At 38.6% G+C, this 13,375-nt stretch overlaps 1 protein-coding gene across 6 annotated transcripts in view; it reads left to right on the plus strand.

Moving 5' to 3' along the window:
- TBL1X (transducin beta like 1 X-linked) overlaps positions 1-13,375 on the plus strand; it is a 194,290-nt gene that overhangs the window by 158,122 nt on the left and 22,793 nt on the right. For all 6 annotated transcript variants that reach the window (XM_061459874.1, XM_061459878.1, XM_061459875.1 and 3 more), the window contains 2 exons: positions 1,917-2,166; positions 8,345-8,477. In XM_061459874.1, coding sequence (XP_061315858.1) covers positions 1,917-2,166; positions 8,345-8,477 — 383 coding nt within the window. The remainder of the gene's footprint in view (positions 1-1,916; positions 2,167-8,344; positions 8,478-13,375) is intronic.

Raw genomic sequence — 13,375 nt, forward strand, 5'->3', positions numbered from 1 at the left:
GATAAGCAAGTGCTACATTACAGAATATTTACCATAGATACTCATAATTGACAGAGAGCTGAAATAAATATTCATACATAAAAAAAGCAATTGCTTTTTCCTCTATAGCTGAATGTAGCATGTTAACAGCATGGGTGAGAACAAAGGAATGTAAAGTAGAGATTTTGTTGTTTGCAATGTGTTTGGAAACTCATTTGTTTTTATCACTAACACTCTGTGTTGTTTTCGTTTTATGACTTGATACCGTGTTTTAGAGTTGTGTATGTGTTATTTTTTAATTGGGGTAATGACATTTGACACTCATGCCAAGCTGCACTTTGATGCAGTTGTAATAACAAACCAGCATAAGGAATCTTTCCCGATTTGCTGCTACTTAACATTTTGCCCTGTGCCTGAAACTCAAGCAACACAGTTAGAAACTTTCAGCCATGAGCAGCACCTATCTTCAGGTTGTATGACAGCTATGGGGTTCTGCTCCTGTGTATCTAGCTTCAGAATTAGCCTCAGTTGAGAGAATAACCTAAAAAACATGTGTGTTGTCACCATTAAGATTTATGTTGCTCTCATGATCAAGTACATACTGTTGTTAATTACATTAGAGCAAAGCAATGGCATTCTTGCTGCATCTGAATGCCACTAAGGGCTATGTATAATCTTCTATATGTGTATTACTTAAAAGCAGCAAATAATCAGTGAGACTGTAAACTAACAGGTATAAAATTTAAGTACCGTTTGTGATCTTTTGAAGGGCAGTCAAGGAAATAGCCCAGTGAGCAGTTTTACAGTTAAAAATGTAAGACACCAAAATCTGTTGGCAAATATTTATTCCATTGTGTAGCAGGGATTTGAGCCAGGTTACAAATAAGTGTCGGTAGAGACATTTACATAAAAAATGTGGAGGAGAAAGAGAGCTTATGTTTTTCTTCCCTGATGACTCCTTCCTCCCTTTTCTTCTCCATGAGGAAACAAATAAGTGTTATCTTAATATTGTAATTGTAAGCAGTAATTCAATGACTCATCCAACAGAAGCATAACAGCTAGCCAAAGTTATTTTTCTTCATTACTTCTTGTTACCTATTGAAAATTATATTGTTTCCCAGCTACTTCATCTGGCCATATCCTGATCTTACGTGCTGTTCATCAAACACAAATCTTTCACTGCTGGGTGTTGGTTATTTCAAAGAATTAAAAGGAGTTTGCAGAAGATAAGTAAAATGGTACTTTACAAGGCTACTAAAACATCTTTCCTCTATTTAAGATAATAGGAAAGTGAAGCAAAGCTAAGCAGATCTAGCAGTTGTTGACCTGTCTCTATTAAGTCTTATAAAACAGCCCTTAAAGGTTAACTCAGTTGGTTGTTAAACCTGAAGCCTACTTTACAGAAATCAAAATGAAAGCCATAATTCACTATTGTGAATAGAACTAGTGGAATCAAAGAAAAACTATGGTAAAGGAGTCCTGTACAGTCAGCTACAAGTGGTAGTGCTGGGCTGATGAGCACCATGTAAGAAATCACTTTTTGTGCGTACATCTTGTTTTGGCCAAGCTTCATTCTTCATCAGCTGCTTCCATTCCTATGCCCTTGCAAGTGCAGGAAGACAGATCAGCCAAAGTCTGTTTGCCTTTGTCATGGCTTTAGCCATGACTCTTTTTTTCCAAATACAAATCAAAGAGAAACTTTCTGTCATCAGTCAGGCTTCCCCTCCCAGTATGAAGTTTTTCATAAAATTCCAATAAGTAACTTATTCACCAAAGAGATTTCTAAGTGGAACATAGTAATGTGGTGCTACTAGTTAAGTCTAAATGCAGTATCTTCACACAACCTAATTTTGTTTCTTTATATCACTGCCTCTTTGCCAACCTCGGTGGTAAAGATCCTAAACTCGCAGTTTCTCTTCTGCTCATTTTCACCGCAGGATGGTACAGTATTTGATGGCAGGCCAATAGAATCCCTGTCTCTGATAGACGCAGTGATGCCTGATGTTGTTCAGACCCGGCAGCAAGCATTCAGAGAGAAACTAGCTCAGCAACAAGCCAGTGCAGCGGCAGCAGCAGCAGCAACGGCAGCAACAGCGGGAGCAACGACGACTGCTGTTTCCCAGCAGAACACACCAAAGAACGGAGAAGCCACTGTGAACGGAGAGGAGAATGGGGCACATGCAATAAGTAAGCAAACCCATGTGGCTGCTTGCCATTACTGGGTAGTTTGAGTTTCAGTTATGTTCTTTTCTTGTACTTAGTTGGTGTTGGCAAGGACGTAGGACTAAGGGGAATCATTTCAGGCAGGTGGGGTATTTCTGTGGCTGCTGAGTAAAAATCATGTTTCACATCACAGTGCTATTTTGAACAACATTGCCAAGCACAAGACAGGGAGTTGTATGTGCCAAGGACCATTCCCAGCAGACAGCTTGGAAGCAGACAACCTGTCTTGAAGGTACAGAAGAAAGAGTTCCCCACCTTTTTTATTTAATAGCACATGCTTAGTCATATAGTCCACTGCAGGTGTCTTAACTGAAGGTCCTACCTTCCTGAGATTTCCTTAGTCTGTGGGAAACAGTCAGTTCTCAAGAGCTCTGAATTCACCTTTGTTTATTGGTGTTGGCAAGAGACTGTGCTCATACCTTAGACATCTGAAGTCAGGCATACAAAGCAAGGAGTGGACATACCTGCTTGTGTATCTAGGTCTTGCCGACTGTACTAACACTGTGGGGCAGATATGATTAATGGTTCTTGTTTCTGTGTGCAAGCCATATTAGGGCACTGGCTGACTTCTGAAATGAGGCCTTAATTCCTGATTGCCTTCTGAGGAAATTCTAGAGGAACATGCATGGCAGGTTTTTCAGGAAGACCCAACAACTCTTTGGCTTAGAGGTAACAGGTCAGGACTGTAGTAATGTAACAGATTTTATTTGTTCTGCAGTGTAGATACCTTTATCAGGCTCCATCTTCTCTTTGATCTGAATAGATTCCTCTGTGGGTCAGTGAGAAAAATGCTTTCAAACCATTTTTTTTCTTCAGAGAATTCCAGTCAGATGGGATATTTTCTCCCAATAAAACTGCAATTATTTAAATTAAGTTTTTCATTTAAGAAAGTAATTTTAAAAAGTTCTGAAAAAAATTGAAAATACTGATTTGTTTTTAGACTGTGGGCTCCTTATGGTTTACTTCCAATTGACGCTTTGTTTTGAAATTGAACTTATTTTATATGTGAAGGTGTGCAAACAGAAACGAAAGCACTTTTACATGTATAGGATGCTGACATTTTGTTTGCTGACACTTTGCTTCAGCTGATTTGTGGAATTTGGGGGGAACATCTTCCTGTGTCTGGAGAAAAGAAAAAAACAAATTCTTACGGTAGAGAACTGGGTTTTGTTTCATCACTAATACAGAACCTCCCAGACTTACTTTCTTCTGATCAGAAGAAAAACACATACAATTGTATTAAAAAAAAAGCCCTTCAGATCAGTTCAGATGTACGATCACACCCTAAGCCTCAATTTCTCAAATCTGCCATTTTAGCATTAAAAAATAATAACTCTCACAGCAATTTATAGAAGGATTTTCGCAAGCAGTTGCAGAGGTTTCTTAGAGTGTTGAGGAGGAGTATGACAATATCATCCAGTAGCTCTGTCTGGAGCAGTTTGCAAGAACATGGTGCCGTGTTGTCCAGTAAAATTTCATGGAGGTAAGATACATGTCCATGTCCACCAGTGAGATATGCTACCAGACAGAAAGTTTCAAAGCACTACTATGGTTGCTAAGCATCCTGCCACACAGACAAGTTAACAGAGCAATGGAAATGGGAAGACACAAAGTCCTTGAGGAAGAGCTGGCCAGCTGGCATGTGTTGTTAGCAGCTGGTGTTTGTGCCAGTTGGTCATCCTGGGTGAAGAGGTGAGCTCAGCAATTCAAGGATGTAGAGGCTTTGGAGAAAAGCTGCTGAGAAGTCCAGCAACAGCCGACTCTGTGGTGTGTGCCTCCCTTGCCTTGCGAAGGCTACAGCCTTTCTGTCTAAGGCATTCAGAGGGTATCAGCAAGGTGGTGTAAGCACAACTGCAGAGGAGGGTTGTACGTGGGAGATGCACACAGAACTGCAAAACTGGTATTCAACACCCTTGAACAGGCCTGTGTAAATATATTCCAAGAGATAATTATCAGAAACCACTAGAAGTAAAGACTAGCAAATCTAGCTGGCAATTCACTGCATGGGTCTGATTCATACTCTTATAGTTGTATTTCCCTCTCTTATGGTAATGTTAGAAAAATAGTTATGTTAATGAAATAACAAAGGGGTCATATCCTTCCTTTTCATTGCTTATGCAGGGCAAACTGTATCCTGCCTTACCTTTTCCCTTATCACCATGTTAAGAGAGTCTGTTTAGTTTAGGAAAGACTAGGACAAAAGATCTGTCAAGAGCTCAGCATAGAACAAAAGGGTTAGGGTAGGATGTAAAATGGCTCAGATAAGGACAAAAGTTTTAGGATGAGTAGGACAGAAGTTTTAAGATATGGTGTAATATGTGTAAGGTGAAAGCTAGGAGACCTCTTGGGTAGAAAAGACTGCTAGTATGCAAGATGAGAAGCTTACAAGACCTTCGTTTTCACTATCGTTGGATTCCACACAACTGGCATATGCTAGGATGGGTTTGAACAGTGTGCTGGTCCTTAGTCATAACCTGGAAGTCACCAATATATCAGCATGTCATAAAAAAAGTGAGATGCAGGGGGCAGGTGAAGGAGATGTCTTTAGGAAGTTACCCAGTTGGCATTTATTCTGACACTATAAGTCTTCCCAAAAAAGTATTAATATATTTAATATGGTATGATATATTGTATGTGGTGTTATCAATATAATATGGTAGGGTGATTTGATTTAAGAAAGGGAAGAGACAGAAAAGAAATCTAACAGTTTGACGTGCAGATTCAAATACTAAATAACTAAAATTTCTGCCTTCTCTTGCTGCTTCCTGAGTAATGTTTTCAGCTTTGAGTCACTTCAAAAATTAGTAGAAAAGATAAAAAATGGCATGTAGAAGTGGAGCCAAGCTTTGAATTGTTTTCCAACTCAGATATTTTTAGTGGTTTGTTTCATTATATTTGCAAGAATTGGCTTGGGTTTAAGAAAAATAAACCTCTGGAAAAAGACTGAGCCCAGTTCCTTTATTGTAACTACAGGCGTAAAAAACAACTTCAGTGAAAGGCCCATCAAAGATTTAAGTAAAAAAAACCCCGCATTTCCTGAGAAAAGACAGAGTTAGCACTGGTAAGATATTAAAAATATATCTTTTTTAATTTGAAGGAAATAGTTAATATTACTCATTGGCGTGTAAGAATTATATATCAAAAAAAGCCCAAACTTTATCGTAATAGTTCTGGGGGAGATGACTTAGAAATTTCCAGTGACGTGGGATTTTGAGTATGTTTGAGGAAAAAAGTTTTTTATAGTGTAGGTTTAACCAAAGATCCTGTGGCATTTAGAAAGTGGTTTGTGTTAACCTTTGAGCAGAGCCCTCCACTATGTGTCCTGCAGACTTAGCTTTTCACCTATGCGGGACTGTTACATGTGGTAGAATTGCCTTCTCTTTCAGAGCCCCCTCAGAGGCATTCTCTGTGCAGATGAGGTCTTAACCGAGTGCTTTCACTCTGAAGAGACTTTTTTCTTTATTTTTTAAAGAAGCCTATTCTTGATACACATCTTACTTATCTTTTTATTCTCATTCCCCATGCATATGTTGTAGCTGCATCCATAGCAAAGCCAAGTTTTCAGATGCAGCCAGGGCTTGCAAGGAGCTCGTGCTGTGTAAGGAGCTCAGCAGTCTTCAGACAGTGCTGTCTTGTGCTCAGGGGTTTCTGCAGTTTTTTGTTGCCGTAATCAGATCCATGTTATATTGCTAGTGTCTGAGTCTGAGAAGAGCCTGAAGCATTATCGCAGAAGCATGAACTGTCCTGTTTGTTCAATGGGGCATTTGAAGTTTTGTGCTTATCAGTAATACTCTAAATGTGAATGTTCCTGACTACTGATGAAAACAGGAAGAGAACACATGTAATGTGAACATCTGCAAGCAATTTTTCAAAGAGTCCTCATTTTTCCCTCTTTTTTCTCCTGAACAACTAAAGCTGTAGCGTCAAAGTCATTACTGGGAGACAATAGAAAACAATCCTGCAGGTATTTGATTGCTCCCAAAGGCTAGTCAGTCTTGCATGTACTAATGCAGGTAGCAGTCAATCAAGATTTCTTTTCTGCAGCATGATAATTTGTGGGGGCTTTTTCACAGCAGTTGATAGCATTTGAAGTGTGTATCTAGGTTCTTCCATCTGGTCATGTACAAAAAGTGTTTCTGCATGTCAGATGGCCTTGCTCTGACAGGGCATCATGACTTTGGGACCTTGGAGTAATGCTGCTTCCAAACTGTCATTTGGTTTTATTCAAGAGTGAAAAGCAGCTCTGCCTTTAGAGCCAGGCAGGTAACAGTAGGATCATATATGGTGACAGCAGTATCTCATTTAAATTTTTCAACTTGCAACATTTCAGGGATCTTGATTTACTCACACTGTGGACAGGACACAGATGAATGCACAGTCATTACTGTGCTTCTGTTTTTCTCATGAAAATATGTTTTTAAACCTGGCAGTTCTGTGCTATGCTGAGAAATAGAAGATTGCTAGTTCTGGACTCCCGTCTTCTGGTGGGTTTTAATAGTGTTTTGCTCTTCATTGCCCTGATTGCTCAAAATACGATATCAGAGTTCCCAGCTGCTAATGTCGGGCTAAATCTCAAGTACTGGTGTATCTTGACGGTATTAATTTTAATGGTTATATAGACAAAGAAAATTATCTAGGACAATGCCTAACACACGGAGTCATTTGTAATATCTTTAGTTTTATGCAGTGATTCATAGGTAATAAGTACAGTTAAAAATATAGACATTTTGAATTAGAAATGTGAGCTGTGAAACTATTGTTAGTTTTCTGATTTTGATACTCAGTGCTATGCCACTCATTGAATTGTGTGTAAATTCCATTCCATCTGTGGCGTAGGTATGGCACAGACATAGTTAATATGGTACCTAATCAAATAGTCAATGAGAAGTGCTACTTGTGGGACTCCGCATAGGTTAGGCAGAGCTAAACACTGTATTTGAATGCCTGAGTAAGGGTAGAAATTGGAGAGGTTCCTTCTGATGGCAGCCGTCACACTGTGTTCTGTCATTCGATGGGCAGTAGCTCGGCAGAGTTTGAGTATCAGAACAGATGGCTGATTTTAAAAGCCATAAACATGTGGCTGTAAAGGAGCATAATTATTGCACTTGCAAACCTATGGATCTCCATAGGTGATTAAAGAATAACTAACCAAAAGAACCCAGAAAGAGAACTTGCATTTTGATCAGAGAAGATCAGCTGGCCAAGGCATCGACTAGGTAAAAGGAGGCTGCCTTTCCCCTAGCCTGGCAGCTATCCACTCTTGAATGTGCTTTCTGCAAAATGGGCCACACTTCTGTCTCTAACATCTGCTGTCTGCTGTTTCAGCGTGGTACCTCTCCTTGGTTGTGTCTTTTTCATTGAGGATAATAATCTTGCATTGTTGCCAGGAAGTGTAGTTTGAGCTGAATGAAGAAGATATATACTGAAGCAATGAAAATCTGGAGTGAAAACGTTCATGATGCAAATGGGAATGAATTGCTGCCTCTAAGAGAAATTCATCATTGTAAATTCACTTTTTTTCCTTAAGGAAATAAAAGAGCTTTATAAAAACAAAGTTAGTTTACACTGCAGTCTAAAGAACCCCAGCATTACAGCATGCAGTATGCATCAGTTGGTACTTTTGCATAAATTATGATACCCTTGGTAAGCTGATCACTCACTGTTTCCCTGCCATGCTCAGGCAATGAGACCCTTACGTGGTATTTTTTTCATGTTAGTAGCACACATACTACTTTCAGGACACTGACAGAAAATATGTGTGCTGTACGTTACTTTATTAAAAGAACAGCATAAAGCTTTACTCAAATCTGGCAGTCTGCTATTTTAATAAATATTTAAGTCATTTTTAATGAAGCCAGCTTAAAAAAAAATACTGAAATGCTAACTATTTTTTGGAAGAAAATCTACATGCATTTGTACAAAATATTTTGGCAAGCTCTACATTTTGAGGGAATAGCATAAATCTGAATCATCATAGGGAAGAATATAGATTAGTATAGTCAGTATAGTCAGTGACACAGCAAAGAATATTATTTATAGTTTATATGTTACTGTAAGCTTTAGGCCATGGGTAGCAAGCTTGTTTTTAAAGCAGACTTAGCAGCATCTTGCAAACTACTTATTCTGGTATATCTCCTTACAGATAATCATTCAAAGCCAATGGAAATTGATGGGGATGTTGAAATTCCTCCTAACAAAGCAACAGTCCTTCGGGGCCATGAATCAGAGGTGTTCATCTGTGCCTGGAACCCTGTCAGTGACCTGCTAGCATCTGGGTAAGACCATGACGGAAAGCAGCTGCTGCAATTAGAGTGTATTTAGGGATGCAAGAGCTTGTGAATGTATACTGGAGATGAATGAGTATTCTCTTTACTGTTTTTTCAGCCTGCAACTGTGTTTTTCAGCAGTACTGTACCTATGTTGCAGTTAAGTAAGTATAAGGTGACGCAGAATATGAAACATTTACACATTTAAAGTGTGCACTCGGGGGCCCTAAATACATGAATTTTTTTAAAAGGCTTTTTAAAATAACTGTGGATAATCCTCAGAGTATTTGAATTTCATGCATTTGAAGTTCATGAAATCTACTACTCCTACTGCTCCTAGTTAATGGTTCACATTAGAAAGTCTTTATCATCAATGTTTTCTTTTTAAAAGTATGGAGACTCTAAACTTTCTTCTGCTGTGTATACATTAGCATGGTGCACAAACAGGAGCAGACCTGTAGAGCAAAACTGTTGTCAGGACCTTATGTCACCTCTGTTTGTATGTGATGGGGAGATTTCAGGCTGGACCTCATTTTGTCCAATGAGATGAGCATTAGGGAGTCATTTGAGGGCATGTGTTGAAAGGGCTGCTCAGCAATGACAACCAAAGCACGGCAAGTAGGACAATCAGGAAACTGACATACAAAAAGCACTTTTGATTTGAACAAAAATACTAATGTAAACATACCCTGACAGCTGTATATACGGACACTGTTGGAATCTGTGTTTGTTCATTCTTAAAGTTAAAACTTAAAATGAAGGTTAAATTTCAGAAGTCTAGCTGGGAATTAGAGGAGATAAATGGGTCTTCATCACTTACAGTTGCTTAGCAGCATCAGAACACATTTCTTAGAAGAAAGAGGAGAATCCTTATTTTATTTCCAACTTCTGGCAAGATCATCAGAATGGTCATCATGTCTTTGTTAGCCTAATACATGAAAGAAAATGGGAAAGAATAAACAGGAAAAATAAATACCAGGTTGGATAAACAGCACAAGATCTCACTGAGAGTGAAAACAGAAGTTTCCAAAGAAAAATTTCAAACAAGGAAAGAGAATCCTGCTGAATATGCTTCTTTTCTGGAATGTCCAAGTCTGATAGTACTTTCAGCATCTGTTGCCCTAAATGTCTTCATTTGGTAATGTTAAATGTTTATAGCAGTAAAATTTGGAAAAACTCCATGTAGGGGTTTTGGATGAAAAACTTAGCCTCAGTGGGTCTTCTGGTTTGTGATAGGGTCCCTGGGTGATGCAGTGATACAGGCAAGAGCAGTAATAGCAGCCACGTTCCTATGCCATGCATTTGCTGTGTTTTCTAATAACAGTAAGCATCTACCCACTTGGTTTTGTAGTGTCTTGGACAACATTACTTTTCCCTAGCAAATGATTATTATTAAGAAGGGAAGTCCTGATCATTAAGATCAGTCTGCAGTTAAAATAGGCAAGTATAAAAGTTATTTCACAGAGATTGTTCTCTTCCCAGCATGCAGTTGAGTGAACCACAGAAAGAGAATTATTTGATATATAAATAAATAAAAATTAGGATTGGCAAATGTGAAAGAACTGTAGCATATGATACTCCTTAATATTCCCAGCCCAAATCTGAGAGGATGTTTTAAAATTAAAAGAAGTGAATCAAGGGAACGCAAAAAAATCTGTGATGTACAGGAAATGCTACTGCTTACATAATGATCTGTAAATCAACACCAGCTGATCCCGAATGAGCACCCTCCTGCACTGCTACTCTAACTTTTCAGTGTACGCCTGAATGTTTTGACTACCCATAGATGTTAATCATGGTGTAATGGTGAAGAAAACCTAAAAAACTAAGAAGAATTTAGTTAACCTCGTTAAATTGTTTTCATGGTTGTTTCTTACTAAAGATGAAAATCTAGAGAAGGTTTCATACAATCTGAAAGATCTTTCCCATAGTGGGGGCAAACTTAATTAGAATTTCATGGGCTGTCTTGAGATCAATAGCTCTCATATTTAGGATTATTCAAATGAAGAGACTGTATTTGTTGGTACAATAGGTCTCATACAGTCACAGAATCATAGAATCATTTAGGTTGGCAAAGACCTTTAAGATCATCAAGTCCAATCTCCTTTAGCCCTGTCATCCTAAACAATATACTTTTTATCAGGAAACTTATCCATTATGGTATTTATTTGAATTCTCTGGAGAACAGTCTGCAAGTGATGAGTTAGCACACCCACATTATTATGTAAAGGAAAATCAGTGGGGAGAAAGGGTACAATATAGAATTATTCTTTAGGGACACTGTCTGAGATAGAGGAGTAACCTCTCACTATCCCTTCAACTGAGCTTTACCCTTCAGTGTAATAGGTCTCAATAAGTTTTGCTACTGATTTTGGAAGTAGATAAATACATGCATGGTTAGCAATACATTCAGGTTCTGTGTCTTATACAGACTAATGGCACTGTAATGAAAACATAAATAATTTAGATCCATAATGATCTTAATCAGATTTTAGCCTACTTATAAAAAACAAAGGATGTGATGCAGTTAGCCTTCAGGTCATGCAGCAGTGAGTGCCTGATGAAGCTTACATGACTGAAATGGCATAGAATGCACAGAATAAAATTAAACCAAAGGAGGAGAACTGTAACTGATGATGCCACTGCACAGAGAAGAATTTGAGATGTCTGGCATAATAATAGTACAAGCTAGCATTTACAGGTAAACTATGTGTTACAGCTCCAATTAAATGAGGGAGAGAAGCTCCTTGAGATGTGCAGTACGCTGCAGTTCTTTTTGTCCTTTACAAAGTAATGCTTTGAAAAAGAAAACCACAGTTAGTCTGATGCGTGAACACTGAATTTTTAGATTCTCTAATAGCCATATTGTGCTGCCCAGTCTGCAGTTTTCTTCTGGTTTTCCATCTGCCTGGTTGTACCCATCTGTTGTCTTCTTAAAAAATACATATAAAAACCTAACTATTAAATAAAGGAAACAACACATTTCTTCTGTTTATACAATGCCTACCACAACCAAATCTCAATTCATGGCAAAGTATTTTCTTCAAGTTTTGTTATACAAGCAATAGATCTTTCTAACAATTCACAACAGTTTATACAGCAAGGTAATGTAATCTTCAAAGCAGTAAAAGAATAATGCAGGTTCACAGCCTAATCTGAAGCAATCTGTGTCAGGGATTTCTTTGTAGAATGAATTGCCAAGAACTAGAGCATTGATCTCCAGATTTAGTGATCATCCCACTAATAGGGATTTTGGTATTTGATGTCCTATCTACTCAATTGCTTTGACTTTTTTAGGGTCAAAAGGAATATATGTATGGTCTCTGGACTTTGCAAGGGCTATTAAAAAAAAAAAAAAACCAAACAAAAAACAACAGTGGAGACAGGAGTTTCTCTTACCAAATAGAAAAAATATATTCTACAGCTGGCCTTCCTCCTCCACCTCACCTGTAACCTCTAAAATCCCTTAAAGTGGAGGATTGAGGAGATACCAATAAAGAATTAGAGATACCAGTAAAGGCTGCCAAAGGCATGACTGTCACCTGATGCTTATGGGAAGAATGCTTAAATGTTATGAATGGAAGCATTATAATAATACAGTAAAGTGCATACGTACACCCATGTAAGAGGATTAGTTACCCTTTATGAAGGAAATCAGCATTCCAAACCAAATAATTGCATGTAGTGTTCTTTCTGGACAGGTGAAAAAAAAAAAAAAAGAAAAGGGAAAAAGTAGGTGCTTGGCTAAATCACAAGATTTGGCCATTCCCAGCCATAATTCCAGTTTTGCTTTTAAAAGACAATTGTCCTCTTCAAAGAATTATTTCTTCCATGATACCTTTCGATATCTAAGTTTCAATTTTATGACACATATAAATTGTTACAGATGGTTATGTTCCCTTGTGTTCCCTTGGTAGTGCAGAAACCCCTTACAGCTACATCCACATTAGTAATCTAACCATGCCTGGGAATTTTCCTAGGCACTGAGGCCAACTGGCACAGAAAGGCCGGTGTCTGTGCTAGCAAACTGTCCCGGCTGCCAGACAAACTGCACATTGGGAATCATCTCTGGACATTGTAACCACCAAGACATGCCCAGGAGTTATTCAGAGAGAACGTCAGGGCCCCAGGCAAGAGTACTAATTAAAACAGGCCAGGGAATAGTCTATGAGTTTGCCAGCATAGGTCATTGTGGTCTGGTGACCCAGAGTGTTCCTGAACATGCTTAAATTTCCCAGTATGGAAGTGGATGGATTGTGAATGTCAAGGCTGCTAGAGCCTTGAACTCTGAAAGTTTTTCCAGTTGAATTAGGATGCTTCTGTAAGCATGTTCTACTGCTGCTTCCAGTTCTGTTACATCCAGCCATGCCCTTGAAGCAACTGTCATAGCCGTGAAGCAGAGGGACCTGGCCTCATTCTCAAAACCCAACAGTAGGTTTCTTTGCTGATCTACACAAGCCTCTTTCACATAGGGATACTTTGTCTCTTATAGAGTGCTTTGTGCACCTTCGCTGTCCTAGTCAGCAAAATAATTAGCCATAAAAGCTGTTGTCCAAGGTCTTTTGGTTGTGACTGTTTCTCAGAAGCAAAAAAGGATGTTTGAGGCCATCTCCTGTCATCATCTGTGGGTGTTACATGGTACTTCCTCATATCAGTAGTTTAGGATCCACTATGAATTACCTTTCTGAATAATCCTTTTGGATTATCAGGTTGAGGGGATTGATTTCACACACCACCACCCTAGTTACCACCAGCTGTTAATTATGCTAAATGTAAGTGCTTATTCATTAGCAGGTAACTTTACTGGGGAGAGTTTCCTCATTACATCAAATCCATTAATGTAAAGAGGTCAGCTATTAGGGGAGGTCTACTTGAATAACCTGTTGCAGGGACCAGTGCTGTAGAAT

The sequence above is a fragment of the Pezoporus flaviventris genome, unplaced genomic scaffold (assembly GCF_033815535.1).
Source record: "Pezoporus flaviventris isolate CSIRO_AGI_PZ_B2104156 unplaced genomic scaffold, CSIRO_AGI_Pfla_v1 ptg000030l, whole genome shotgun sequence".
NCBI classification, from domain to species: domain Eukaryota; kingdom Metazoa; phylum Chordata; class Aves; order Psittaciformes; family Psittacidae; genus Pezoporus; species Pezoporus flaviventris.